Source organism: Lissotriton helveticus, chromosome 1_1 (genome assembly GCF_964261635.1).
Source record: "Lissotriton helveticus chromosome 1_1, aLisHel1.1, whole genome shotgun sequence".
Lineage (NCBI taxonomy): Eukaryota > Metazoa > Chordata > Amphibia > Caudata > Salamandridae > Lissotriton > Lissotriton helveticus.
Window position 1 is genome coordinate 1740236030 of NC_136057.1, and position 27033 is coordinate 1740263062.

General features: G+C 48.5%; 1 protein-coding gene across 3 annotated transcripts in view; it reads right to left on the reverse strand.

Moving 5' to 3' along the window:
* The window catches only part of HOOK2 (hook microtubule tethering protein 2), a 406674-nt gene that overhangs the window by 140976 nt on the left and 238665 nt on the right, over nucleotides 1-27033 (reverse strand). For 2 of the 3 annotated variants that reach the window (XM_078689226.1, XM_078689228.1), the window contains exons 14-16: nucleotides 14746-14815; nucleotides 14153-14290; nucleotides 13919-14006 (exon numbers count right to left, since the gene is read on the reverse strand). In XM_078689226.1, the coding sequence (XP_078545352.1) occupies nucleotides 13919-14006; nucleotides 14153-14290; nucleotides 14746-14815 (296 nt within the window). Of the gene's footprint in view, nucleotides 1-13912; nucleotides 14007-14152; nucleotides 14291-14745; nucleotides 14816-27033 lie in introns of all 3 variants that reach the window. The other variant, XM_078689227.1, reaches the window with a different exon arrangement.

The following is a 27033-nucleotide window of genomic DNA, read 5'->3' on the forward strand; positions in this document are numbered from 1 at the left end:
AGGTTTTCCCGCCAGTAGTGATCTATGGTTTCCCGCAAGTGTTTAGTATAGGCTGGCTGTAGGAGATGCCACGAGGACATCCTCCACCTGAACGGCTGCCGTTTTCGCAGGAGTTCCACGCTAACTGAAACTGGGGAGTGGTCGGACAAGCCTCTCGGCAAGATGTCTGCGCTCTTCACCCTACTCAGGTATTCGAGGTAAAAACACATAATCTAAGCGCGAGAATGACCCATGTACCGCCGAGACATAGGTATATTCACGGGTCGCAGGGTGCATATGTCGCCAAGCATCCACCCATCCCAGACCCTCACTCATGGCATGCAGTCTGGTGGGGGAAAGGGAAAGGGGAGGAGCTTCAGTCGTCTCTTGGCGCCTCCGGCGATCCACACACACATCCATTACGTCATTCCAATCTCCCCCAATTACTGCCACCGACCCGGATATATCTTCCCATACAGAAAACAGTCTCTCAGCCAGGGCCCACTGCAGGGGGGGGGGGGCGTACACACTCCCAAACACTATAGGTTCCGTGCCCACCATGCCTTTCACAAACAAGTAGCGACCCTGGGGATCCACCCATTGTTTCTCATGGACATATGGTATTCTACGGTGTATCAATATGGCTACTCCCCTGGATCCCCTCGAAAACCCGGCATGGAAAACCTGCTGATACCCAAACCTCTGCAGGCCCAGCGCCTTCGTGCCCATCATATGCGTTTCTTGGAGCAATAACACATCTGCCGCCGCACTCTTACCCCATCGCAACACTGCCCCACGCTTGATTTTGTCCAGTAACCCCCTGACATTCCACGTAATCACCCGCATAGAGTCTTCTGGAAGCCGACGAGTCGAGTCAGCCATAATCCTTTGGAGTCCTCCACACGAGCCCCCCACTCCAGCGCCACCCACCACACGTCACACGAATCATTATAACGACACACACATGCAGTGCACCATCTACCCCAGAGAACAGCACCAACCCCCTAGCCCCACAATCCCCAACATTCCCCAACCCCAACTCAGCAGCCACAACCCTGACCGCCCGTCCCCTGCCTCCCCCCACCCTATACCCCAATGAACTATGAGGTACCTGTCGCGGCATGGGTAGACCCGAGACCAAAACAGAGGGCTCAGGCCCATCCATACCAATGGATCCCAACATCCCAAAGAGGAACAGTGAACTCACCCCCTCCCCTCAGTGTCCCTCTCACAAACGGGAGAGTGGCAGCCACCATTATGTAGTCCCCGAACCCTACCCCACAACCTCATCCACGCTCAGTAGACATTGGGTGTACTGTCACAAGGCCGCGATACAGCTGGTGATATAGTGGGTCCCAGGCGACCAGGTGTGTCCAGCTAGGATTGGCAGCAGTAATAGCAGAAGAGGGAGCCGAGGCCCCGGAGACTTCAGTGATCCGTGCTAGATTGTTCGGAGTCCTCGGTTCTAACAGTGTTGCGTGTGCCATCGGCCGAGGCCGCGCGCTTGCGTGATTTGGAGCGTTTGGTTCGTCCGTGTCTAGGCGTCTGATCTCGCTGCGGCCGAGGCGAGCCCTCAGGGGAGCCCGGATTGAGCCCTGGTTGAGAATGCGGTCTGACCTGCACCGTTTCATCGGTCCATCTGAAAAGGTCCTCCGGTGTGTCAAAGAACAGTGTCCGTGACTGGAAGATCACTCTCAGGCGCGCCGGGTACAGCAGGGAATACTGTAGCTTAAGGCCTCTCAACTTTGCCTTGGCTGCCATGAAAGAGTGGCGTTGCTGTTGGACGAGTTTGGTGTAGTCAGGGAAGATCAAGATCTTTTGATTTTCACATAAGAGGGTTTCTTTATTTCTAGATTCCCTCAATATGGCGCCCCTGTCGTGGTAGTTCAACAGCCGTGCGATGACCGCCCTAGGCCGCTCGCCCTCGGGTGGTTTCTGCGTCAGGGCGCGGTGTGCCCTTTCAATAACGAAGCATGCAGACAGCGTCCCCGGGGGCATCCATGATTCTAGCCACTGTGTAAGGAACTGTTCCATGCCACCCTTCCCACAGCTCTCTGGAAATCCAAGGAAGCGGAGATTATTTCGGCGCGCCCGACCTTCTACATCCTCCACTCGGAGCGCTGTAATCCGCTGCGCAGCTTCCATCGCCGCCATCCTCTTTTTAAGGTTACTCACGTCGTCCTCCACCACTGACACCCTGGATTCTGCTTCCGTGATCCGCGCCACGGCGTTCCTCAGGTCCTGGCGCAATAGGGTCACATCTGCGCCAACAGCCCCTATCTTGGCATCCAGCATGTCCCTTGACTGGGTTATGGCCGCCATAAGGGCCGCGTTATCCGGCCCCCCTCCAGGCGGGCCGCCCCCTGATGGCCCAGGGCCCCCACTAGGCCCGGTGAATTTATCGATGGTTACTTGCTTAGCGGAGCTGTTACCCCCCCTGGTCATGATCGCAGAATTATCAGGGCCACTCGACTGCTGCCGGCCCCCGGGAGGGGGGAGTCTCAGACAAGTCACTTCGGGTCGGCTTAATGTTGGGTATAGCGCCGGGTGGACCTCAGTCACTGCCCCCACTTATGCTGTCCCCCCCAGCCGCCGATGGTTGTGGCTCTCAGTGACCGGTATCGCTCCTCCAGTCGGTGCGTGGACCCACTGCGTCTCGCGCCACAGCGTTGATGTCCCTTCTGGTCTGTGGGCCCGGGGGGGGGGGGGGCGGCACTACTCACTGTTGCTGTCGGTAGGTCGAATAGTCGCCTCGGCACGTTCACCGCCGATCGGGCTCTCCAGGGCGTCCGTCCCCCCGCTGCGCTGCCGGCCCCTGACACCGGGCCGCGAAAATCGAGGCCCCGGCTGCGCCCGGGCCACCAGGCCACCTCTGCCGCTCCGGTCCGCCCGCCACGTCCACACTGCCCCAGGGCTCAGCCTGGCCCTGGGAGGATAAGTGCCAGCAGTCTCTCGGCCCCAGGGCAAGCGGGGCGCCGCGGCCGTCCCCTGGCCGCAACCCACTCCTCGGCTGCTCCAAAATCGAGGCCCCGGCTGCTCCGCAGTCCACTAGGCCGCACCTCGCACCCCGTTGTCCAGCTCCGCTCGGGAGCGCGGGAGCGCCACTGAACACACCGGATGGTCACTGGCGCCTCTGGTAATCGCAGCCCCGTTTTGGTTGCGGGTCAGTGGCTCGGGGACCAGGATAATTCGTCGGATCAATGGCGGGCCGGCGGGAGCTCTAGCAGGCTACAACCGCCATCGCCGCTTGCGTAGCCACGCCCAAGATATCTCAGTTTTTCTTTCTTCACCAGGTTTGAAGAGACATTTGTCGACCACAGTGGTCAAGATATGAGCACAGAAGGTGGCCAACCGAGTTGTGTAAAAAGTTAAAAGATTCAGAGAGTTCTTGGGCAGTTTCCTCTTCAGCACAGATATTGGCTACTGCCCAGTACAACGAAAATCGAGACAAAGATGAGAAAGATAGGGCAGAAAAGAAAACTAAAGAGTTAAAAACGAAGGTTCTGTTACAGCAAGCATATCCGCCACGTGGTGGTCAAAATAGTGGTGCACAGAGTAACTATCAGAATAATTATCAGCAGCCTCAACAGTATCAGAGGAACTTGCAAAGAGTCGAGTATACTCAACCACGTGTCCCTGTGGGTCCCAATCAGTGTTCGTATTGTAAGGAAGAGGGTCATTTTAAGTATAGTTGCCCTATTTTGTTACAGCGTGGAAATGGTGTTTCTGGCGCAAGAGGTCGAGGTGTTCAACAAGCGTCTAGAGGTAGAGGACGTGGAAATTTCCCCCAGAACACAGTCTCTTCCACCTCAAAATTCTATGAATAGATTTGATCAGCAGAATAACGCGTCTGGTAGGACAGCTCAGTACTACGCTGATAATTACTATGCAGAAGATGAGAATATGGACGGTATTGATTGCTAGGACAGCCATAGACAAAGAGAGGTAGTTGTTTCAGTTCCAGTAGATCAGAGTGGACCTTATGTTGAGGTGATTACATCAGGTGTGTCAGAGCCTTTTCTGTTGGATACTGGTGCTACAAAGAGTTCTATTATGCACTCAAAACTCCCTGGCGCACCTTTGTCTGGCGAAATGAATGTATCAGTAGGTTTTTCTGGCGCCCCAGTTAGAAACCCGATTTCTGACCCTTTGTCCCTTTCTGTTGGACCTTGTGAATTGGAAGCACCCCTTATTTTAACAACAGGTTGTGGTGAAAACTTGCTAGGATTGGATCTGTTGAAAAGATTGTATGCAACTTTATATTGTTCTCCTTCAGGAGTACAACTTACACTGGGTAAGAAAGTGATTTCTCCAATGTATTTGTCAAGGATAAACTTCCAACAGAATTGTCATCTCTTCCTAATATTCTTTGGGCTACTGGTCCTAATGATGAAGGTCTTTTGGAAATACCACCATATGTTGTAACATTGTAAGCCAATGTTAAAATGCCACGCATTCCCCAATACAAAATTTCTAGTGAAGGTGAAAAAGCTTTACTAGCGATCATTTCTGATCTAATTGAAAAAGATGTAATTGAAGAGACAAGAGGCAACGTTTGCAATAGTCCTGTTCTGCCTGTTTTGAAGCGAACTGACCCTTCCCAGCCACCTGTTTACAGATTTGTGATCGATCTTAGAGAGGTCAATAAAATAGTTGTGCCACAATTTCCAGTTGTTCCTGACATTACTGCCCTATTGACTAGGATTCCAGCTTCTGCAACCTGGTTTTCGGTGATTGACTTGAAGAATGCTTTCTTCAGCATCCCGATTGCTGAGGAGAGCAGGGATATTTTTGGCTTCAGTTTAGGAGGACGAAGTTTCCGCTTTAAACGCGCTCCCCAGGGCTACTGTGAAAGTCCATCAATATATAGTCAAGCTTTAAAAACACAGCTTGATACGATTGTTTTACCTGATGGCGCTACCCTCATTCAGTATGTTGATGATTTGCTTGTTGCTGCAGATACTGAGGAAATCTGTAAAGAAGCCACGTTGTCATTGTTGCGTCATTTGTGTGATTTGCATCACAAAATATCTCTCTCAAAATTGCAATATTGTCGACAAGAAGTGACCTACTTAGGTCATCTCTTATCGAAGGAGGGAAGGAAACTGACCCCAGAAAGAATTCAGGTAATAGCGAAATTGAGTGTGCCAAGAACACAGAGAGAAGTGCGTGCTTTCTTGGGCATTACATCATATTGCAGGCAATGGATACCAATTTTTTCGTTATTAGCCAAACCTTTGGTGGCATTAACTTGTAAAGATACACCGAATCCCGTTCCATGGTCTGAAGATTGTCAGAAAAGTTTTTCCGAATTGCGCACAGCATTATGCTCGGCTCCTGTGTTGGGTACCCCCAACTACAGTAAGCCCTTTACATTGTATGTCCATGAGAAAGAAGGTTGTGCATTATCAGTGTTGACACAGTTGTTTGGAGACAAGCAGCGTCCATGCGCGTATTTTTCGCCGACTTTGGACCCGGTAGCTAAAGCATTGCCAAGTTGCTTGAGAGCCACAGCGGCAGCAGCTGTTTCTATTCGACAGTCTGCTGGTTTAGTGATGAATAACACGTTAATTGTGATGGTTCCACATGCAGTGGACACGTTGTTAAACAGAACCAAGACACAGCACTTAACTAGTGCTCGATTGTCAGGTTACGAGTTAACATTGTTAGCGAGTCATGTGCACATAAAAAGATGCAACACATTTAACCCAGCTACGTTGTTGCCAATTGTAACAGAGTTAGATACTTCTGAACAGCATGATTGTTTTCTTAGAACAGAAGAAGTAACGAAAGGGAGAATAGACCTCCTAGATACTCCCCTTGCAAAGTGTGATGGTACCTTATGGGTGGATGGTTCATGTTTCAAGCTTACGAATGGTGATACGACTGCAGCATATGCTGTCACGACTTTGCATACAATTGTTGAAGCTGCACGTATCCCATATAATTCAGCTCAAGCAGCAGAATTGATTGCACTTACGAGAGCATGTGTGTTGTCAAAAGGAATGAAAGTGACTATCTATACCGACAGCCAGTATGCGTTTGGAGTGGCTCACAGTTTGACGATAGTGGAAAGAACGTGGGTTCCTGACTTCGCATGGAGCGAAGATTCAGCATGGTCAGTTGGTGAATGAGCTTCTTGAATCACTGACCTTGCCTCTGCAAGTGGCGATTGTGAAATGTAGTGCTCACAAGAAGGTGACTGATGATGTTGGTCGTGGAAATGCATTTGCTGACGAAATAGCGAAAGAAACTGCAAGGAATGTAATGAGCCGAATGTATGTTACAGGCCCTGCAAGATGGGTTGGTGATGTTGGAATGTGTGAAGACACGATAGAGTGTGTGAAGTCTATTCAAGCTGAGGCTACAGAGAAAGAGTTGAACATGTGGAGAGAAAGTACGGGTAAAATAGATGCCAATGGTTGCTGGATTGAATTGTCCGAGCATGAGAGATGGTTGTTACCCGATGCATATGTGCTTGCAGTGGTTACAATGGCTCATGGAATGGCTCATATCAGTGTGAAAGGGATTTGCAAGTTGTTGGCTCCAGTATGGCAAAATGCTAGAATTCCTAAGTGTGCAGAGAATGTGGTGAAGAATTGCATGGTGTGTCTGAAATACAACCCTGGTAGGGTAACCCCAACTCCAGCTGATCATTTTGCACCTCCTACGTATCCGTTCGAGGTTTTGCAGCTAGATTACATCCACATGGAAAGGTGCAACAATTTAAAATACGTACTCGTTGTTGTTTGTGCCTTTTCAAGATGGGTGGAAGCCTACCCCCATAAAAAGACAACACTGCCTTATCCACAGCTAAAGCCCTTGTGAAAGAGTTCTTCCCCAGATTCGGAATGCCTAGAATGGTCTGGAGTGACAATGGAAGTGAATTTGTGGGTCGAGTGATGAAGAAAGTATGCGAAGGGCTAGGCATTCATCAGAAATTTCACGCTGCAAATCACCACCAATCAGCTGGACTAGTAGAATGTTACAATGGCACATTGAAACTTAAATTGGCCAAAATTCAAGCGAGCTCTGGTCTTAAATGGCCTGACGCTCTACCTTTAGCACTCCTATCAACCAGAATGACTGTGCATTCGCGAGTGGGACTTAGTCCTTATGAGATAGTTTTTGGCCGCCCGGCCAACATATGGGGAGTGCCAAGGCCCACAAAATTTAGTGAAATCGAACACCCTGTTTTGCTTGATTATTTGTACGAATTGACGGCTAAATTGCGTGTTTTACACCAACAGGTCCATGACACCCTGCCTCCGGTCTCTGAAACTCCAGGTCATCAGATCGACCCTGGATCTTGGGTTCTCGTGAAGAATTTCCAGCGAACCAAGAACGACCAGCCCAGGTGGACCGGACCGCACCTCGTCCTTCTTTCCACGAGATCAGCTGTTCGAGTGGAAGGGAAGAAGCACTGGATCCACGGAGTCCACTGCAAGAGGGTACCTTTACCTCTGCCGTACGACCAGTGGGTCTAGAAGGGTGTCGCCGACTCAGAGACTGAAACTGTGCCTCGTTTTCTGCCTTTCAGTGATGCATGTGTAAAAGGAACACTTACTGAACAAGAGAGTGATACAATTTTGCAACCAGCTGTATCACCGTCAATTCGATTGGACACTACAGAACCTGAATTCCTTTTCCAAGACCAAACAGTACCTGGGAGAAAACGTTATAATTTGAGGCCGAGACCTATGGACAAATAAACAAAAGTTTTTCCTTTTTCGCTATTTTTGAAAGCGCAGCTCTCCCATCTGAGAAACTTGCTTATTTTTGTTTTTCGAACCGCCATCCGGGTTCCGCTGCTAGGGCCGCGATTGCCCAAAGTCTTTGGGGTGCAGCTGACGACGTTAGGTCGACAGTTCTGGTTGGTCTAAGGGAGTTGCCCTAGACTGACAAAAGCATTCCTTAACAGAAACAACCTCCCATCGCGGGCAGCATTTTAGAGAGGATGGAGTTTTTCGAGATGGAGAGATCTGCCAAAACTGTGAACTTTAAAAACCGAATATGTAAAATGATGACAAAGAAAAGCTTTTTGATATTGTGCATTTTCATGTTATTCAGTGTGATGATATTTTTAATAGGTTATGTTTTATTTTATTTTCGAGTAACATTTGCACCCACTACATCGCCTATACCTCCTCCTTCTACTGTTTCCCCACACTCTTTTCAACCCCTTCCTGAACACGAATCTGCTAGGAGATTAGAGTTTATTAATAACTCCTTTGTTCAGCTTTTGCACCAACACCAACTAGTAATGAACACAACTAACTGTTGGGTGTGTGGTCTTAAGCCTCACACAAAGGATAAAGGTATCCCTTATCTGGTCCTGCCTTTCAGTCACAATGGTTCTGTGTGGGCATACAGAACAATGTTCATCTATGCACATGAAGTCTACCCCCTACGTTCTGTGGAAGACAATCCTAAGAATAGTGCTCTAGTTAAGGGTATAGTAGACATGATTAAGGAAGATATTTCCTACGAGACTATCCCTAGAGATGAGACACTAGTATACATAGGATGGAACGTGACCGGATATGGAGCTACTCTGAGTGAGAAACAGCAAGCTAAGAGATCTTCCCCGATTTGGATTGTACCCCATCAGGGTCACCTGTGTCTGCAAGGTACTGGCAAGAATCCCAGAGCTCAGCTAGGGAAAAGCATCTGCACTGAAACATATGTTTTTGCATCTCAGACTTCCCCTCCGTTCTTAGCAGCTAAGGGTACCTATTTCATCTGCCATGATAGAGCCTATACATGGTTGCCCCCTGACTTTTCGGGCACATGTTTTGTTTCGTTCCTGCTGCCACCCACCTACACAGCAGCGGCAGATTACCACAAGACAAGGATAGTTAGAGGTGTCTTCAGCGAAAAAGACACTGCAGGACAAGAATTTGGGGACTTCGTAAAGGGTTTTCTGCCGTTCTGGGGACCCATGGGTAACAGCAGGAACATAAGGCAATTGACAAGGGTGGTTGAATCCACCGTGGTTGAAACTGCCGGTGCCCTTAGTAACTTGACTGCTGAGCTCCAGTCGGATCGTCTCATGACCCTTCAGAACAGGGTCGCATTAGATGTCATACTTGCAGACCGAGGTGGGGTATGTAAATTGATCCAATCGAGTTGCTGTGTTTTCATTCCAGATAACGCTCCAACAGTGTACCAGGCCATCTCCAAACTACATAAGATTTCCGAATCTATTCATGTGGATAAAGGAGATTGGTCGTTAATGGGATGGTTCTGGGAACTGATATCCGCCTGGGGATGGAAAATTCTGATGGTCATTGGGATGGTCTTAGCCATTCTTTTCCTGTTCTGTCTGTGCGTGCAGTGTGCTCCTGCAATATGTGGCCTCTGTGCTACATCATGTGTAAGGAAACCTGTATCAAGAGACGAGCTAAGTACTAGGATGATGTTACAGCAACATCTCAATGACTTTAGGAATATAGACCTGGACTCAGATTAGCATGAGGATAGGTTAATTGCCTATGTAAGGGCAAAAGGAGGGTTTGTAGTTCTGAAAATTCTGAACTCTTGAATAAAACTTCGTCGTAGCATGACGATTTTTATATCAAAAGACCGAAAATGGCTAGTACACTATGTACAAGCATTTTCGTCATATTCCAGTAACGATTTCACCTCGAAATTGTCATTTTCGTTCTGAACCCTTGGCTTCCATTTTGTGTACGGCAGCCATTTTGTGGGTTGCCCTCACATAGGCTTATAATACAGCTAAATTCGATTCCTAAGGACACGTACACCTTAATTGACTTCTCTCTGACCTGGGCAAGCTGAAACCATGGCCCCAGGCCGAACCTGTTTGGTCAGTTCCTCTCCCAGTGGCCGAACGAGATAGCATCAAGGCACAACATGCCATAAACCCTTTTCATCGCACACACACCCTGCCTAATCTTGCTCACACCTGTCCCTGCTCTTTTCTCTCACTTGCTTTACGAGGAGGAGGTGCCCTTTTTTATTGGGGGTACACCGATATCTGATGAAAATGTTGGGCCTTGCCAGGTGATTTGTTATGGGCTGGATGAACTGTAATGTGGGCTTGTCATCATGACTCTGCTTTTTCTTTGTAGTGAAAATATGTGAATGACCTACTGTAAATTTAAGAATGTTTGCCTGAAGCATAATATTTTGTATAAAAAGAGAAGCCTGGCTTTGTAAGATTGAGCAGTCTCCTGAGAATATACACACCGTGTTGTTGTACTTCTAGGACGCCTGTTACTTGGTTGCAGCCAATAAATTCGATCTTTGACTTCACCTAGAAGACTGAGTTTCTGTGGTCTGAATCAGGAAAGTACTCGAGGTCTTAGGGTGCACCCTGACACCACTGGGTTACCGGTTCGGTACCGGTTCTGAAAAACCCAGTACCTCACTGCACACCGTAGCCATTATTCTTTTTTTTTTATATCCTCATTCGCCACCAACCTCACTTCAGTTTACACTCAAGATGTCTATACCCACACTCAGCAAGTTGAGAGGTGTAGGCAATTGGCAGTGGAGACCGGCCTACAGGTACCAGGACTTGCTTGGGTGCTAATGAAGGACCAGTTGAGAACTCTTCTGCCAAGCTCCAAGAGCTAGGTGACACTCGTCGTAAAACTGCCAGAGAAAAGAAACTGGGAGTAGCAGACTTAGCCCAAAGAGTATTAAGGCAGCATAATTATAGGACTTAGATGAGAACATTAAAAAAAAAAAAAAAACTCAATCGATCAACTCTGAGCCCCATCTGAGTTCCAAAATGCTTTCTTTTTACTGTCTGATCTAATAAGGTCTAGCTTAGAGACCGCAAAGACTGAAGTCTGCCAGTCTAGAAAGGAGGGGGGAGTGGATTCTGTCCATCTTTTGCATAGCATAGAAAAGCGGCGATCTGGCAGGGCCCGTGATTATCTGCCAAACCTAAGATAATCAAAAGGTAAGTCGATGTTGATAGGACACCCCAAGGTACTTGCCAAGAAGTTTCCGATACTATCCCAAAAGGAAGTAAGGGCAAGGCATTCTTTAAACATGTGGATGTCGGAAGCTGAAGCCAGCCCACATTTCTTGCAGGGCCTTTAGTGATTTTAGAAAGTTTTTGTGGGGAGTAATAGGCTCTATGGATGGTAAACTGGTGGTTCCTGTGGAGCCATGCCGGTTTTACTACCTCATATAAGATCTTGCAAGAGTTCTGCCACAAATGGTCGCAGTCTTGTGCAGGTAAGGAGCCTCCCCACAGTTCTTCGGCGAGTTTGAATTTGGCATCCACAACTTCGGATATGGCTTGATACCAAGAAGAAACTTCCTTACTCCCAGGGGACTTAGTCACAAGCTGATGTTCTAGGAAGCTGCCACACCCTATTGAATTCTTGCAATTTGTTTGTGAATAGGATTGGTCCCAGCTTTCCAGCTGAAGAAATTTAAATCGGGAAACAGCCTTAAGAACGAATCCCTAACAACGACCTTAACATGAACAACGACCATATTAACCAATACTGTAGATGAACCACGACTTAATAGACCAGATCTAAGTGACAATATTTAAATAAATACACTTAAATGAAAGTGTAATTATATTAAAATTGCAATTTGGAATGGAATGCAAGGTATTTTTAATCACGCTGTCGATGTATTAGTCTTTCTTTAAATTTACAGTGTTAGGCCAGTAGATGGCACTGTATGATTGTTATTCACAGATGCAAACTTGATCTGTGCTCGATGAGACTGGTTGTCACATTGAAAATGGTTAAAAAATGGAGAATGGACTTTTAAATATGTGTAAAATAAGTCAAATCTTTTAACAAATGAAAACAATTAATGAAATAAGTTTTTTTAAAAATCTGTAAGAACATGCTTATTTTAGTATATTTTTAATTAGTGAATTTTGAAAAATGTTAAATATATTTAGTTCGCATTCTAGTCAAAATTGAAAAAAGAGAAAATGGATAAGTATTTTATGGTTTAGAAACGTTCATGAGTGTGTTTTTGTAATTACGTCCAATTGTTTTATTAAAAAGACATGTTTAATTTAATTACATTTTATCAAACTGTGTTTCAAACATGCGTTTAAGGGAATGTAGTGGTAGATTCAGGTAATATTGAAATTGAAAAATGTTCGTGGTTTAGAAAGTCGTTGTAAAGAACGTAGTGGTTTGGCTTTAGTAGTGGTTTAGCCTTCGTGGTTTAGGCATTCGTTGTCTTAGTGGTTGTTGTTCAGTCATACATCCATTTAAATCGAGAGGCCTGCTCCGACTTTGTGTTTAAGTGGTTCCCATGAAACAAGAATACCATCAGAGACCAGGTCCCCCCAGACCGCTAGCCCAGCTTCTCTCAAGGGTATTGCCAGTCTATCCCTCAAACACTCTGGAGCACCCGGGGAGTCCCAGAAGGGAGCCAGGCTGGAGAAGTAACCAAGCGTAGCCGAACCCCTCAATTTTGCCCACGTTTTAGCTAAGCCCTGGAGAACCTTCAACGTAACTTTTTTTTAAAAACTTTGGGTTCCCGAATTTAAACAGAAATACCTCCTCCGGTAAATTAGCACCTCCAAGCATAGCTAGGAACATCCCCTGCACCGGTATTAACAGGCATTTTCAAGAGCATGCGCGAGTGTCAAAGTTGGAAAGCCCAAGCATGAAGCTGGAAATCTGGTAAAGCAAGGCCTCCATTCGCTCTCCTCCGCCTCAGCTTATTCCATGCAATCCTAGGTGATTTATATGCCCGGACAAATGAGTCAATATCCCGCTGCAGCTTGCCAATGGTAGATTTTTCAAAGTGAAGGGGAATACAATTGAAGAGGAAAGTGATTTTAGGGAGTATTGACATCTTAACCAGGTTGACTCTACCTATAATGGATAAAGGGAGTAGGGCCCAGGATTTCATTAGCCTCTGGCACTCCCTAGCCACGATAGCTAGGTTAGTCTTCGCGATCTTAGTGATGTCTTGAAGGACATTAATCCCCAAGTATCTCATTTTGGAACTGATCTGATGCTGGGTTCCTCCAAGATTCCTAGCCATAATTTCTGTCTTCGAAGCGTTGATTTCATAACCTGAAACCATGCCAAATGACTGGGAATGCTGTATGCAAATTAGCCGAAAGAACTAAAATATCGTCCGCATACAGGGCTACCTTCTCCCACTCCCCATACTTAAAAGGCTGGATGTTAGTGTCATCCCTGAGCCGTTGAGCAAATGGCTCAATATATAGGTCAAAGGGGAGAGTGGGCAGCCCTGTCTGGTCCCCCTTGAGATCTTAAAGGGATCAGTAATGTTACCATAAACAAGGAGTCTGGCAGTTGAATTCAGATAGATCAACTGAAATGTATGACAGAATTTTTCCCCTAGGTTAAATTTCTTCAAAACCTCTGACAGGTAGATCCAATTCACCCTGTTGAAGGCCTTGGTAGATTCCAAAGTCATAGCTGCTAATGGGAGAGAATATGCAGAAGCCAAATCAATCGCACCAATAAAATCATACGCATGGTCTGATAGCTGCCGACCCCCTGACGAAGCCCTTGTAATCAAGATGAAGAATGTCTCCCACCACAAGTCCCAATCTTGCTGCCAATATTGAGGTGAAGATTGTATAGTCGGCATTCAATAGTGATATGGCCCTATATGACCCACAGCTCGATGGAGCTTTCCCTGGTTTTAAGAACAGAATTATAGTGGTGTTGTTCCACGAAGCTGGGAGCTTTAGGCCCTCCAGTAATATCGGATTAAAAAGAAACATCAGGGTGGGGACAATCTTATCACTCATTAATCTGTAGATCTCGTCTGGGAGTCCGTCAGGGCCCGCAGCCATCCCATTCTTACAGCGTGAAATGGCTTCCCTGACCTCGACGTACTTATTTGCTTCACTTCCTTAATGCATTTTGGGGGGTTCAGGGTTGGGAAAGTGGGGTGGAGGATACACGAGGAAGAATGAAGTATTCTGAAGAACACTTACATCCTCCGCCTTGCTTCCTTGTTCCTGGAGAGCCTTCTGTAGTTCCTCGACTTGCTCCTTCACCTCCACAAGCTGCTGCTGGTTCAGCCTAGGTACAAAGGGCAAACAACAAGCATTTGGTGCCATCACACCCTTAATAAGTGCCCTAAAACCCAAGCCCTTGCCACCACGTGCCCGCATGAGGCACCAGCCCAACCAATGCGGGCCCAATCTGCACCGCAGCACCCAGCTCACCTGTTCTCCGTCTCCAGGCGGTTCTTGGCCCGGTTCGACTCCTCTAGCAGGCCCTGCAGCTCCGTCAGGCGGTCCCGGTACGTCGCTTCCTGCACACAAAGCATCTTGTTCTCGTGCTGCATCCGGACGATGGTCTCTCTGAAAGGAGAAGTGTTGCCCCGGTGAACACACCATGAGTGGATGACAGAAGCATGCCAGACAGGTGCACGAAAGCTCCTGCAGCTAAAACATTCCCTCACAAGAGCACGCCTGCCATCATCCCTGCCAGAGGCGGAGAAAACTCACCCAATAAAAGGCTACCAGTGGCCCACACTGTACAGAAGACAAACAGACATCTGGGGCGGCCTTGCAAGGGGACGCGTTCCAATTCAATGAGCCGATGGGCAGACTAGAGTGATATACTAGTGCCCTCCTCTCATGGGTTAAAAGTGCCAAACAGTTCTGGGCAAAATAAACAATTGTGGCCTAAATCTGGACCCCCACAAGCTAGAGGCCTCTTTAATTCGCATCATGCACACTGTGACCCGCGCATCGGTCAGCGGCCCATACTGGCAGCTACTACTCACTCACTCATACTTCAGGACAAACGTTACCTGAGCTCCGCAGGGACGATCTCAGATGCCAGATTGTCGACAGGAGAGGTGGTCACTTCGTGCACTGCATCTGCAGGAAGTTAAAATGGGGCATCAGCCAGTGAGAAGATTTCATGCTGATATGACAGTGTTCAAGTCCCCAAAACAGCCACACCTCCCAACAATTGTGGATCACTCACTGCAAGGCATGAAGGATGGTCGGGAGTGAAGCCCCTTCCTGAAACTAGTGATTCTGAAACGTGTCAGTGCCAGAAAGCGAATGGGAACGTGTATTACACAAGGTTGCATGCTTCCTCTGTACAAGCCTAGCACGGCACAAGAATGCAGTACCAGCCGCAGACCCCTTCCGGTTTTTCTGACACCAAGTGACCTTCCTTCAACAAATTACCCACAAAGCGAGGACTACCAGGGAGCAGAATCAGAGGCTCTCCAAATGTAATTACAAACAAGTTAAGACACTGATCTGTAAGCAGTTCAAGATTTCTTTGCATTTGGGTGTGGGAGGCTAAATTAGGGACTACAACCACAATCCTTGCGGAGAATGCAGGCGTGCGCTAATGCCTTCTAGCCCCCCCCCCCCCCCCCCCAACCCTGTGGTCGTACACTCGAACATCTAGGCGTGCTCGCGCGAAGATCCGATCTGCCCAGAGTAGACCATATGCCCATAACAGGTGAACTCTTCTGCGCCCTGGCTGTCCACGCCACAGACACAGGCAGCCTCTAGTGCTCGCTCCGCACGCGCATGCATGCTTGAGACTAAATAGATGCACCTGCCTTCGAGAGCTCGTGACACTGGTCAAGTAACTGAGACCCACCTCAGACGAGGCCCCCTGGTGTGAGCATGAGGACGTCAGCTCTAACACCTGCATTATCTAATTGGTGCACAGTACTCCAACAGCTCCTGCACAACAGTGCTTTACTTTTAACGCAAACTGGAGGTAGAAGTTCCTTTCTGCACAATAGTGCCTTGCTTTTAAAGTGCTCCTTTCTCCAGCATTAATATTTACTGCCATTCTGTTATCCACAGGACTCGCAATGCCCACAAGGCAATGTATTATAATAACGTATCCAACTGAATCATACATTCAGACTTTCCTGGCAGAAAAGAATAACTGTATGAAATCTGAAGACCAAGTGTAACCTTGAAGCGCGGGCACATATTTGGCAATATATGGTTTCTAAAACGCCAACCGTCAGCCAAATGAATAACAGCCTCGACCTGCCTTGGTTTTCACTGAAGGGAAGGGACAGAGGCAGCCATAAGCAAATGACTCCTTCCATTGGAAGGTCTAGAGCACTGCTTAGCTCTGATGCTGCCCACAAAAGTCCGAATCATTTGTTTGGATTGGTATCGGGGTCGGTGTAGGAGATCCAACCCCAGCTTGAGGACAATGTGGAGGGATTGCAGTCTGGGAATTGGTCTCCAGAGAGCAAAGTAAGCCTGTTTTAGTTCGGGTTCGCTGTTCGGGCTGGACTGTTCCCATGAGGCACAGGGTCAGACTGATTTGCATATGGCCATGTCTGAACTGGGGTGGCAGAGTGGGCTAAAGAACGGTGATGGATTAAACCCAGATCTGTTGACTGGGTGTGAGTGTTTGATTGGTTCAGATGCTCCGTCCATCACCACCCCCTTTTGTACTACTTCAAACCCAAGCAAACCATAGATCATACAAAAATAGACCTGTATGAATATCTGTACAATAGGAAGGTTCATCAAATCTCAGCGTGCGCCAGACATATTTCCGGAGAAGCTATAAATTAATAAATAAGCATTACCAGTCCCATAGTGCCGCAGTGGCCGAGTCAGACAGATGTGCTGCTATTAGGTTTCAAACCACTTATCTATAACGTCAACAGAAACAGCATTAAGCGAACTTCGGCCTGGTGAAGACACGGTAGGAACTCACATCACGTTACCGGTGACTCAGAGGAAAGGACTGTGCTTTTTTACCTTAATGATTGCAGTAGAAACATAACAAGTACTAAGGATGGCCACCAGGTAAAACAAGCATTGGCATAGCCATTAGGTCTCACCTTTGGGACCTTACAAGTATTTAGTTATGCAACACAATATCTCTGGTGCAACAACATCAGCTGTTGCATGGCTAAACACTTATACGGTCCCAAAGGCGAGACCTATTGTTTATGCCAATGCTGGTTTACTTTGCCCGGCTTTCAAGCATAAACTTGAACTGCTGCGGTGCCTGTTCTGCGTTATAGTAGGAAACTTACAGTGCTGCTGTGCCGGTTCTGTGTGTGTGTATGGTATGACTCTAGCACTGCTGCTGTGCCTGTGCTGTGTGTATGGTAGGAAGCTTACAGTGCTGCTGTACCTGTTCTGTGTTTATGGTATGAGGCGTGTGCAGCTGTTGTGTCTGTTCTGTATGCATGATATGAAGCTTGCACTGCTGATGTACCTGTTCTATATGTATGGGTATGAAGCTTGCCCTGGACCTTTGCTTGTTCTGTGTAAATGGAGTGAAGATTGCACTGCTGTTGTGCCTATTCTGTGTTTATCTAGCTTTTACTGCTGCTGTGCCTGTTCTGCATGATTTTACAGAAGCTTGCACCTATTCTGTGTCTATTCTGAGTGTGCGGTTCTTGTGCACAATATATAAAGAGTTTACTGCTGTTATTTCAGACCTGTGTGCATGCCTAGTGGAAGCCTATTTCTGCTGTACCTGTTCTGTCTGTATTGTATGAAGTGTGGCTGGCTGCTGTGCTTGTTCTAGGGGTGTATGGTATGAAGCTTGCACTGCTGTGCCTGTTGGGAGTGCATGAAAACTATGACATTTGTACTGCAGCATCGCAAGCTTTACGCAGTGGGACTGTGAGGAAAACTAGACCTGTTGTTCCCTTCTGTGTCTAGTATATGCAAGGCCATTAGAATTAAGCTATTCTACGGCAGTGGGAGTTCCCGAATAATCATGGATTTGCCACATTTGCTACATAATGTAGCATTAATTGCAGATTTTAAAAAAATTAGCTCAAACGGATCAGAAGTTACTTAACAAAAAGTATCATGTGTAGCTCAACTGCACAGTTGTGGGTCCTTTGCAAAAGTTAACAGTTGATCTACCAGTTATAGATTGCTGTATTCAATAGTTAAATCTGTACTAAGTCGTTTCAACTTTGCCTTGACTGTATTAATATTTTAAAATGCTAAATAACGAAAGGATACCACGGATTGTGTTGTATTGGGTCTTTTCTTGACACATAATTTTGTCAACCTTACCCCAGAATTTATTCATCGAATGCTGCCCAATTCCAGTGGCCCTGATTACCTGTGCTAGGAAGGTCTTCTGTGAGTTAAGGGTGGAGTAAGGGCCATGTAGATTTTCACTGCGTTAAGAAGAACCTGTTAAACGACACGATTGTGTAACATGGCATTTTCTTTTCCTACCACGCCAGGCACCATGCCGTGGAGAAAGTGGCTCCTGGGCCACCGCCCCGGGAGTAGCGCAGACGGCTCGTTGGAGCTATTAAGAGTGCCATAAATAAATATACTTGTAAAATCCCCGTCTGGGTTTCATCACGTCTCGTACACATGTGGCACGGGTACTGTTACAGCGGACTCGGAAGAGATATGCACGTGTTCATATAGCTCAGATTGGTTTATTTTGTTTGTAGAAGGAGGAAAAGGAAGAGCTGTTTTTCCAATAAAAACCGTCACATGCACCAAGTTCCTTTCTGTTGTTCTCTGAAAAGCATCTAAAGGTTGTCTGGAACGGATTAAACATATTTCACTAAAATATGTCTTGGCAGAGAGAACACATTCGCAGGCTTAGACTTTGGTCACACTGCTCAGGCATCTGCCCGAAAATGGTGTCTCAGTAATCTAAATGACTAGCATTGGCTCCTAATTGGTATTAAGTTTGATTTCGCAACCCTCCCACTTTCCACTCGGCATAATAGAGTAAGATGCCTACCAAAGGCCAGTATCTGCCCCTATGATAACCTTCAGGGGTCTATAATCAGGAAACCTGGGCATTAGGGAGACATGCCTTGAGTCTGTCACCTGGGCTTCCACACAGCGCTACCACCACAACTAGAGAGGGTTCTCATGCTGATTTTCGTAATCTAGTCTTGATGAAACCTTTGCTCTGCAGCGCACCCCGATGGCAGGAAGCGCTATGACTGTTACCTAGACAAGGAAAGTCCTATTTCATGGCACCTCATTTCCAATCAAACTAATTACATACTCCAGCCTGTTCCTCTTCGCACTGAACTCCCAGGATTGTGTTTGCATAACTACAACAGTGATTGCATCCCACAAGAAATCCGAAACACTAGTGGCTAGTATTGGAGTGTCATGGGGTGAAATTCTCGAAGGGGCCAAGCCATCCTTCAAGCCTTCTGGGAGCGGCTGGTCTCTAGCGTGTAAACATTAACAACGAACGGCTACTTTTTAAACAGACATACATTGCTTCAACCTTTTGATTTAAACAACTCTGCAGAGGGACATTTACAGAAAGGGATCTAGAGAGAGAGGGGCAATAACAGAGAAAACAAGTGGGAGGGGTGGGGGGAGTGCACACGCGTGCAAAGCAGCAGCTGTTTACTCTTTTTTCCCAAGCGCACACTCGTGCTTGTGGTGCGCTGCTGCGCACTCCTGCAAGCTGTATCCCGCCACAAGCACGAGTATGTCTGTCAGTTGACTGGGGGTGAGTGTTTGATTTGTTCAAACGCTCCGTCCATCATCCCCTTTTGTATCGCTTTCTTCGCCCTAAGTGTGGCAGGGTATGCTCAGACGTGAGTCCCTTGTTCACTTGGCCACTGGATTCAAGATAGCCTGGCTGATGAGGATTATGAATCCGAAACCGGTCCCAGGATGCTTGTTTCCGGTCCAGGGAAGACATGCCTTGGCAGTTCGGGCTGGACTGTTCCCATGAGGCACAGGGTCAGACTGATTTGCATATAGGCATGTCTGAACTGGGGTGGCTGAGTGAACTAAAGAATGGTGATGGATTAAACCCAGATCAGTTGACTGGGAGTGTTTGATTTGTTCAAACGCTCCGTCCATCATCCCCTTTTGTATCGCTTTCTTCGCCCTAAGTGTGGCAGGGTATGCTCAGACGTGAGTCCCTTGTTCACTTGGCCACTGGATTCAAGATAGCCTGGCTGATGAGGATTATGAATCCGAAACCGGTCCCAGGATGCTTGTTTCCGGTCCAGGGAAGACATGGCTTGGCAGTTCGGGCTGGACTGTTCCCATGAGGCACAGGGTCAGACTGATTTGCATATAGGCATGTCTGAACTGGGGTGGCTGAGTGAACTAAAGAATGGTGATGGATTAAACCCAGATCAGTTGACTGGGGGGTGAGGGTTTCATTTGTTCAAACGCTCCGTCCATCATCCCCTTTTGTATCGCTCTGACGCATGCTTCTGGTCACTGGCAGCAGAAGGCAGGGTGCACTGACATGAGACACCACATTTGCAAACGCTGATATCAGTAGCCGGTGAAAAGGAAAGAAACACCTGGGAGCATGCACGAAAAGCAAGGCCTTGAAAGGAAAAATAAACTTTCAGCATCACTGTCAGACGGTTTAAGGGGCAGCCACAGCACACCAGGGCGTCAAACAATAACCAGGTAGTTGTTAACCTATGCGTTCATGCCTCTAGGACTAAACTCCATCGTAGACCATCAACATCACTGTAATAAGAGACATGAGACGTTGTGCTGTGGAGTAAACCTGCTGCAGTTTTATTTTCCATTAAATCATATCATAGCAAACTATCACTCGCAAACGAAAACATAACTGTCTGACAAAAAAAATAAAAAATAAAAAATATCGCATTGTTATTATACAAGTGTTAGACCGGGGGTTCCCTGTCCACATAGGGTAGCCTGCACTAAGTGGACAAAGCCTTCTCTAAGGCAATAGTGTTACACTTGCATCACACCCATGTAGTAACCCAATGCCCGTTCACTCAAAAAGGAGTCACCACACCATGTTTAGAAAAGTAGAAAATCTTTATATTTCCTTTTTAGTTAGTTTCCTGTATCTTTCTTGGTTGCAAAATCAATATCCTGCGTACAATTCAGACAGTACATTTGAGGTATTTGGTTTTATCATTTTTCCCAGCTTCATTAATTTTTAGTTCTCTGAATAACCTTGCTGGTTCAACACATTTCATTTACAGATGAATGATATATTCAAACTCACATCTCAAGTCCCCCTCTGTTTATCTGAGGTAAAGTTAAACTCTAGACAGCTCTGTTGAAAGCTGTTACCATGCCTAGTCTTCTAACATTAACATGCACAAGTTCTACACACACTGAAGTAGCTCAGTTCCAGTTACTATGGTGTTTTAGATATTGCTTCCTCCAGGACTTTAACTCCAACGGACAGTTATTCTCAGTTACGCCAACAAGCCTGATGTACTCAGCAGTTCTCACATAATGGGCGTTACCCTGACGAATGACTTCCCTCCTTTAAGGCACCGGGGCAAAAGGAGTACAATTAATAACACCTTCCCCCAGTCTCTGTTACGCTCCTCCGTGATTTCCAGACGAACCTTTCCACTCTGATGGTGGCAGCGAGACCCACTCAGCGCCTGGGGCTCCCTCCCACTCTTTCACAGTCTTACCGGAGTTCGGCCGGGTAACTCTCTGTCCGCTAGCTCCACTCGTACTTCTGTAGCGATGCTTCGTCTCCAGCACACATGCTGCGGAATTCCAGCAGCTGACCGGGCCGAAGTTGCACCGCCTCACTCAGCACTTCTCTTGGCCTGGTGTCCCGCCCTCCTCTTGCTCGTCAGAGAGGGTGGGTGCAACACGGTCCGGCGGCCTCAGCTTCCCGCCCCCTTCTTCCGGCGCTCGCTGGGTGACAGAACACACGGACTCCCGCGATGCGTTCTCAGGGGGAACTGACACTTTGCTCACTAGAACCAGGCCCCCTCATCTATCGCCAGCTCTTCCCAGCGGGGCCCGGGGACGCTGCCAGTCCACACCGGAGGCACAGCCCAACAGCGGAGACCTCAGCGGGTCAATCGTCCTAAGGTAGAGTTACACCTTCTCCGGGTTTTGACAAGCACAGTCCCGGAGCATTGGTGGCGATTAATTAGCTCACACCTTTCCTTGCCTCGTTCGATGTCAGCAGTTCCATTCAGGTTATGGCATAGGGGATAACTTGACAGACTTAAAGTCCTCTAACTCCGAGCCGCAACCGGGTGACGGTGAGCCCAGGTGGGAATCTTAAAAACTTTAGCCCACAGCAATCCGGCTATTTTCCACCCTCCTTCTCTCTCGGGTCAGAGGTCCCTCACATCAGGTCTGTTACGGGGTTTCCCTCAAAAAGCTCAATGGGAATGAGAGTTCCCAAACAGGTAAGAGGATTCAGGGCTCGGTCAACTAGTAAGGGGTAGCATCAGGGGAAAAGGCAAGAGCATCCAGTACTAGACAACTCTCCTTTTTCAGCACACCTCCCTCCCTACAGGTAGCCTCCACTCCTGACCACTCCTAGCTCTTCTCTCCTAAAATGGCCGCCCTGGATCTGGTCTTTTATAGGCTGGCCTCTGGCTACTAGAACCAGCCAGAAGGTTATGGAACTTCCTAATAGAGTCCTATGGCCCTAGTTCCTGAGGTAACCAGACAGGTGGCAGTTGTAAGCCACCATTTTGTGGGTCTTGTGGATTCAGTCAGAAAGGCAACTAGGCCTCAGAAAAATAATCCTTAAGGATAAAATGGCACCCAGCCCTAAAAAGGCAACACTATAAATTCCAGTGGACATGAAAAAAAAACAAAGGTTAGGAGGAAGAAAAAGGGAAAAAAAAGAAATAATAGGAGGGACCACCCAAAGGGCCGACAGGTCTAACATGCGTCCCCCCCCCAGCTAAAAGTGGGGAGAGCTACCCAACCCCTTGGGAGTTCTCTTCACTAAGGCAAAAATACCTAGAGAGACCGTCTGCATTGGCGTGGTCAGCTCCAGGCCGATGTTCCACCCGGAAGTCCATTCCCTGTAGGGAGATAGACCATCTCAACAACTTGGGATTCTCTCCCTTCATTTGCATCAGCCAACGAAGGGGCCGGTGGTCAGTCTGAACCAGGAAGTGCGAACCAAACAGATATGGCCGCAGCTTCTTCAGCGCCCAAACCACCGCAAAGGCTTCCCGCTCAATGGCACGCCACCTCTGTTCCCGGGGAAGCAGTCTTCTGGACAAGAAGACAACAGGTTGATCCAGACCCTCTTCATTGAGTTGCGATAACACTGCCCCAATGCCATGTTCTGATGCATCTGTTTGGACAATGAATTCCTTGGAAAAATCAGGGGCTCTTAGGACCGGAGCCTTACACATTGCTTGCTTCAAGGTGTCGAAGGCGTGCTGACACGCCTCCGTCCAGACTACCAGTCGGGGTTGCTTCTTGGATGTAAGTTCAGTTAGGGGTGCCACAATGGTGCCATACCCCTTCACAAAGCGACGGTAGTATCCTGTGAGACCCAGGTAAGCTCGAACCTCTGTTTGGGTCTTGGGGGGCTCCCAGGCCATGATAGCCTCAATCTTCGCCTGGAGGGGCTGCACTGTTCCCCTGCCCACCAAGTGGCCTAGGTACACCACCGACCCCTGCCCGATCTGACATTTGCTGGCCTTGATTGTCAAGCCAGCCTGTTTCAGGGCCCGGAGAACAGCTTGTAGATGACACAAATGGTCCTCCCAGCTGCTGCTGAAGACTGCAATGTCATCTAGATAAGCAGCAGAGAAGGCCTCCATCCCGGAGAGGACCTCGTTCACCAGCCGCTGAAAGGTGGCATGGGCGTTCTTAAGCCCAAAGGGCATTACACAGAACTGGTAGTGGCCCTCAGGTGTGGAGAAGGCTGACCTCTCCTTTGCTCCATCTGTAAGGGAAATCTGCCAGTACCCTGAAGTGAGGTCAAAGGTACTCAAGTATTGGGCAGCTCCCAGCCTGTCAATGAGTTCATCCGCCCTAGGGATCGGATGGCAGCAGTCCCTCTGCTTTTCAGGAGTCAGGGATGGTGAGAGAATCACTCCCTCCACCGACCCATCCTTTTCCTGAGACGAAAAAAGATCAGGGAGAGGCTCGCTTTCCTCTTCCTCTGCTCCATCAGTCACCATCATTAAGATGACCTCAGGCCTCTCATGGTGGGGTTTGAGGCGATTGGCATGGAGCACCCGATGGGGCTGCCGGGGGGTCTTAAGATCCACTAGATAAGTGACCTTACCCTTTTTCTCAATCACCTCAAAGGGGCCTGTCCAGCGATCCTGAAGGGCACTGAGCTCTCCAGGTTCCATCACCCACACTCTCTGGCCAGGCTTCAATTCCACAGGGTGAGCATTGTGGTCATACCACTCCTTCATCACTGCTTGGCTGGCTTTCAAGTTGTCAGAAGCTTGCTTCCACAACTTAGCCATTTGGCTCCGGAAGGCCAGCATATAGCTCACCACATCCTGGGGAAGCTTCCTGGGAGTCTTTTCCCATCCGTCCTTCACCAGGCTGAGAGGTCCATGCATAGGGTGCCCATACAGAAGTTAGAAGGGGCTGAAGCCCACTCCCTTCTGTGGCACTTCCCTGTAGGAAAACAACAGACAGGGTAGGAGGACGTCCCATTTCCTCCACAGGCTCTCAGGCAGACTTCTGATCATGCCTTTCAAGGTTTTGTTGAACCTTTCCACCAGACCATTGGTCTGTGGGTGATAAGGAGTGGTGAACAGGTAGGTAACCCCACACTCCTTCCACATAGCCGGCATGTAAGCTGACATGAAGTTGGTCCCCCTGTCGGACACAACTTCCTTGGGGAAACCCACTCGGGTAAAGATCCCCATCAGGGCCCTAGCCACTGCAGGTGCAGTAATGGTTCTCAGAGGAATTGCCTCTGAGTACCGTGTGGCGTGATCCACCAAAACCAGGATAAACCTGTGACCAGCTGAAGTTGGTGGATCTAATGGCCCCACAATGTCGATGCCCACCCTTTCAAAGGGGGTGCTAACGACAGGAAGTAGTTCCAGGGGAGCTTTCAGCTTCACTCCTGTTTTCCCACTGGCTTGGCAAGACACATGTCCTACAGTAAGTGTCGGACGCCACCTTCATCTGAGGCCAATAAAAGTGGGGGACAAGCCGGGCAAAGGTCTTGTCCTGACCCAAGCGTCTCATGAGCCAGTTCCAAAAGAAAGGCTCGGTAACGTTGTGGGACAACCAAGGCCCGTGACAAACCGTGCACTGGTGCCTTGGGTTCACTGTAGAGGAGTCAATCCTCCCAGTAAATGTGGTAGTTCCCAGTAACGTTACCTGCTGCCTGGGCTTCGGCCTGTCGCCTTAGTCCCTCAAGGGAAGGGCACTCCTTCTGGCCCTTACAAAACTCCTCCCTGGTAGGCCCTCCCTCCACATGCCATTCAGCAGGGATGGGCAGGTTCTCCAGTGAGACAACATCCCCCCCTGTGGACTCCAGGTCCACCACCGCAGGTGGCCTATCTATCTCACAAGGCTGGGATGTCGAGGCAGGCTCCTCCTGTCCCCGGTTCGTTCCCTTTTTGGCAGCTGGCTGTGCCTTGGTTCCAGGCTCCAGCATGAGCGAACTCCCCTTCCGGGTAGTCGCGGACCTTGTGCTGGCACAGGCCCAGTCAGGTGTACCCAGCATCTCAGAATGAGTCCGGTATTCCACCTCCTTCCAAGCATTGTGCTCCATATCATTCCACAACAGACAATCAACTGGCACGGCAGGGCTTACGGCAACTCGAAGTAGACCTGCAACCCCTTCCCATTCAAATGGAACCTCGGCCACCGGGTAGTGACCCATTCTGCAATCAGCCATCGGGGTGGAGTACATGTGGAATCACCTGCTCTGGAGACACCAGATGACTCCTTACCATGGTCATACTGGCTCCTGTGTCTCTCAGAGCTTCCCCTCTTTGGCCATTGATGGTGACCCACTGCCCATACTTGGTAGTATTTGGGGGCACCTGGATCTTAGGAACCTTCTCCCTATCTCCCAGGGACACTAAGGTGACACCCGCCTACTCCCCCCCCTTATCTAAGGGCAACTCCTCTCCGAGCACTACACTAGGTACTCCAGGGGCTTTTCCTCCAGTGGGAGGGGTGGTCTCTTTGGGCACTTAACATCTCCCTTATAGTGCCCAACTCCACCACACTCATAGCAGTGGACAACCCTTGGCTGCTGACTTTGGTCAGGATGAGGGTTTCTTGGCGGGTTAGCCTTGGGACTGTATCCTGTTCCTTTTCCCTGGAAATTGTTTTGGGGGCCTTTTGAGAACTCCCTCTTTTTATCTCCCCCCTCTTTCTTCTGGGGAGCGCCCTGTCCGGTCCTTTGGGAATCCCCTCCAGTGCCCTTTGAGGACACCTGGGTACTAGTCCAGATGTCCGCCTCCTCAGCAAGCTTCCGAAGGCTGGTCAGCTTGCTGTCCACCAGGTGTTGTTGCAGCTCGGGAAAACATTTCTCGAGTAGGTGCTCCTTGAGGATAAGATCATACAACCCCCCGTAGTCCCCCACCTCGCTGCCTTGCACCCACCCCACCAGGGCCTTCTTTGCATAGTCCAGGAAATCCACCCAATTCTGTGTGCCCAGTTTGTGGCTGCTCCTAAATTTCTGTCGGCATTTTTCTGGAGTCAACCCAAACTTTTTTATCAGCGCCACTTTCATGATGGGGTAGTGGGTCTGCTCTCCCTGCTCTAGGGCCAAAAGTGTATCCCTTCCTGCAGGAGGCATGTATTTATACAAGCCACCCCCCCACCCAGTGTTTTTCCAGTATCCCATGGGCTCTTAAGGAGACCTCATAGGCAGCCAGCCACTTTGCAATGTCATCCCCTGCGCTGTAGCTGGTGACTACATCCTTGGGCAAATAGGGTCTGGGTTCCCTGGTTAGGTCTTTGGATTCGCTGCCACCTACAGGAGTACTGGGAGTCCCTATTTGCAGGGCCTTGAGGTCTAACTCTGAGACTCAATTCATGAGCCATCCTCTTTTCCTCCCTCTCCTTTTCCAACCTAGCTAGCTCACACTTCAACTGCCTTTTCTCTCTCTTGTCCGTTAGTTCAGCTTCAGTTAGACTCCTCAGGGAAACACTGCTGCCCTCCCTTGAGAGTGTCCTAGGACCTGTTAGTAGGTTCCCCCCCTCCGGTAGGTACAGACCATCAACCTCTATGACAGTGTCCCGGTCCCCCTCTTCCTCCTCCATCTTCCCCTCTTGGTGCGCTTCCCCCCATGCCCTCAAGCTAGTTTGAAGTTCACTCTTTTTTGCACCTCGCTTGAAGTACACCCCCTCTTCTCTGGCAAAAGTCTTTGAGTTGGGCCGCAGTATAGGTCTCCAATTCTTCC